The sequence below is a fragment of the Postia placenta genome (genome assembly GCF_002117355.1).
Source record: "Postia placenta MAD-698-R-SB12 unplaced genomic scaffold POSPLAscaffold_14, whole genome shotgun sequence".
In the NCBI taxonomy this organism is placed as follows: domain Eukaryota; kingdom Fungi; phylum Basidiomycota; class Agaricomycetes; order Polyporales; family Adustoporiaceae; genus Rhodonia; species Rhodonia placenta.
Genome location: NW_020169845.1, coordinates 771335 through 774834, shown reverse-complemented (window position 1 = coordinate 774834; position 3500 = coordinate 771335). Strand labels below are relative to the sequence as shown.

The 3500-nt window shown below is 55.2% G+C and overlaps 1 protein-coding gene across 1 annotated transcript; it reads left to right on the top strand.

Moving 5' to 3' along the window:
• Window positions 1–2540: 2540 nt before the first annotated feature.
• On the top strand, window positions 2541–3500 carry POSPLADRAFT_1110315 (hypothetical protein; the record flags this gene model as incomplete). Its single annotated transcript, XM_024483359.1, has 5 exons — window positions 2541–2601; window positions 2659–2662; window positions 2714–2746; window positions 2883–2905; window positions 3112–3500. Coding segments are annotated over 5 exons (510 nt in total), but the record flags the coding sequence as incomplete, so codon positions are not given.

The following is a 3500-nucleotide window of genomic DNA, read 5'->3' as shown; positions in this document are numbered from 1 at the left end:
AGCGACCATCGCGCTTGACGGCGCGTGAGATGCTGGGATGTACGCCAGTACTCGAGGTTCTTATGATCGGTTACAATCTCGAACTGATTGGGTAACCCCTCGAGATAGTGGCGCCAATCGTCTAGCGCCTCAATGATTGCGAGCATCTCCTTATCGTAGATCTCGTAGTTCCGCTGTGCCGGATCCATTGCATGGGATCTGAAGGCGATGGGATGCCATTTGCCGTCATCCTGCTTCTGCATCAATACGCCGCCAGTGGCGTAACCCGAAGCGTCGACCTCAATGCGCGTTTCCCGATTAGGGTCATATAGCGCCAGGACTGGAGTCGTGGCGAAGAGCCGCTTGAGCTCATCGAAGGCGTGCTGCTCTTCCTCGCCCCAATGCCATGGGTCGTTCCCTGTGAGCCGGTCGAGTGGTCGCAAGATCTTAGCGAAGTCTTTAATAAAGCGGCAGTAGAAATTGGAGAACCCCCGGAACTTCTGAACATCTTTTTTGTTCCGGGGCACCGGCCACTCATTGATTCCTTTCAGCTTCGCGGGATCCATCGCCACCTCATCGCCACCGAACACATAGCCGACATAGTCGACCTTGGGAACGTCCCACTCGCATTTCTCAGGCTTCAGGAACAGATCATTATCCTGAAGGCGGCGCAGAACCTCGCGTGTGACCTTCTCATGCTCCTCTTTATTGGTGGAGAAGATGAGTATGTCGTCCAGGTACACAAGGATCTTGCCGCCGACGATGAGATCATGGAAGATCTCGTTCATCATGGCCTGGAAGGTAGCGGGGAATTGGTGAGACCGAAGAACATCACCAGGGGTTCGTACAGCCCCCGGTTAGTCACAAAGGCCGCCTTCCATTCGTCACCGGCCTTGATCCGGACGTTATTGTATCCCCATGGGACGTCAAACTTTGTGAAGAGCGTAGCGCCACGGAGCTTATCCACCATCTCGGCGATCAACAGCAAGGGGTAACGATTTTTGACCGTGATCGCGTTCAATCGGCGGTAATCCTGTACGGGTCGAAGCGTCCCTTCCTTCTTTTTGATGAAGAAGAAGGGGGACGAAATGGGTGACTTCGACTCCCGTATGTAGCCCTTTGCTAACTGCTCCTTTAGGAACTTGTCCAGTTCCTCCTGCTCGTTGTTCGACAAGGGATACACCTTCGAGTGGAACGTCGAGTATCCAGGCACGAGTTCAATTGCATGATTGTAAGGCTTCCTTTCAGGTAGCCGTTCTGATGCTTCCTTGGAGAAGACATTCAGGAACTCGTGGTACTGTTTAGGTACCGACTCCTCGGCAGTCTTAACGACCTTCTTTCTGATCTCCTCTTCAGCGAACAGCTGGGAATACGTGTGCCCTGCTGCAACGAACAGCTGAGGAGCGCCGGGAAGCGTGATACCTTGCTCCCAGGCCTCAATCAAATCGGCCTCATCCCACTCTACTTCCGCCGGATCTTCTTCAGGTTCGAAGTCCGGGAGTACCTTACTCCGGCAGGCACCTATGACTGACCGTTTGGACTTTGGCGAACGCCTGCGTGCCGTGGGCCTGTCCCCCGTATCATGCACAGTCACTGCTTGCTTCATTCGGCCAGTCTTCCTGGCACTGCACATTTCAGGACATCGCAATAATTTGAGGGAGCCTTTCTCCCAATCGATCTCGGGGTTGTGCTCGCATAGCCAATCCAACCCAACGATCACATCTTCCGGACCGATGTCCGTGACCGTGAACACCGTCTTCTCGACGTGCTCTCCTATATGCATCTGTAGCACTGCTACCTCTGAGATGCTTCCGTCTTTATTTAGGGTGCCGTCAATATTGTACAGCGGAATTGGCTCTTTCAATTTCCGTGTTTGCACCTTATTCTCTATAATGAATCGCTTGTTGATAAATTTCGTGGTGGCTCCGCTGTCCACCATAGCGATTATGTCCTTGTGCCGTCTTTTCCCTTGGAGTCGAACTGGAATGTGAAAATGCTGGGACCCCTGGTCCAGCTCGTACACCATTGCAGTTGACAATACGTTATATCTATTACATGATGATATTCGCGGCCCGACGCGTGCGGCACGAAGCGCAGACCGGATCAAAAACCCTCCTCTTTCATCGCCCGATAGTGTTCGAGCTCCTCGTGCATCGACTTCACCTGTGCCATTAAGTCAGCCAGCTCCAATTGCTCGGATTTCGCTGAAGCGGCACTTATACTTGCCGAGGGTGTTGTCGTGACGGGGGCGCTTGTCGCCGCCTGGGTAGAGCCCGAGGCAACCGTAGCCCGCGCGTCGGCGCGTTTTGTGTAAGGCTTGTCCTTACAATTGGGGCACTCGAAGCGTCGGTACCCTTGTGTCACGAGTTGGTACGGCGCCTAGCCGTTTTTTAATTTTTCCTTTTCGCGGGCTCGAACCCGCGACCTCTATACTACCTGCCTGATATGGACGCGTCACTATCTACTGTACGATTAGATTAGATGGGGCGGCAGCGCACGGCACAGCTCGGGCCCTGCTGACACAGCCGCTCTGACTCACCGGCCCCCGGGGCCGCGTCGGCATGCTGCGCACAGACCAGCTGCGCACGGACCAACGTGCGCAGCCTGCCCTAATCTCCCCCTGTATATAAACCTGCCTCTGCTGCCCTAGGGACCTCAGTTTCGACCTCTTGTCCCTAGGTCAGTAAGCCCCTGTACTTACCTACTTATTCAATACTAACTTACTTGTCCCTAGCCTTAGGTTTGAGCCTCGCTCACCATCGCTTCGGTGAGAACCAGTCGGACGCCCCTCGCTTCTAGGTATTCCCCTGTCGCTTGACCTCAAGTCGCGACATTAGGTCGAAACTCTCCCAAGCGACCGGCGTTCCTTCCGGACTCCCGCTACTCATATTCACTTCCTATAGGTTGGGTGGTGCGCACCCTTACTGTACCCTACGATACCTAGATAGCGTACTATACATCGCCACCACTTAGGGAACGAACTCTTCAGTACCTGCACTTCAGTGGGCGGTACTTGTCCTCACGGACGCGTGGCTTAGGTTCCTGCTGCATACTAGCCAAAAGCAGTACTGGGCCCCACGTGAACTGCGAACCCTAGTGTTACCTCGGGCGCCGTAGGTGTAAGCTAGCTAGCACGGCCTTTCGTAGCACGCGCACCTCCCCTTCCTCCCCCCATCACCGTGGCTGACGAATTCTTCAACTGCTCTCGACTTGAGCACGCCTTCGACACCCAGGAGCAGGTCGACGTCTCTCGTGACGACCCGAAAAGCGACGGAGACAGAGCCCCTTTCTTCATCTGTGATCGGCAACCGTGCCCTAATCGCACCCCACGGTCCATCACTGTTGACGAAGGACACTTCGTACCAATCCGACGGGTCCAACATCCCCGCGGCCCTGCGCTCCGGTACGCTGGCACCTCGAGATCTACATCTCGCCACGTCACTCCCGTCCCATCCCGACCTGCCTCGCCAGGCACCCGCATCCCCCAACCTGTCGCCAGTACAGGTCAAGCGCGAGGAGAC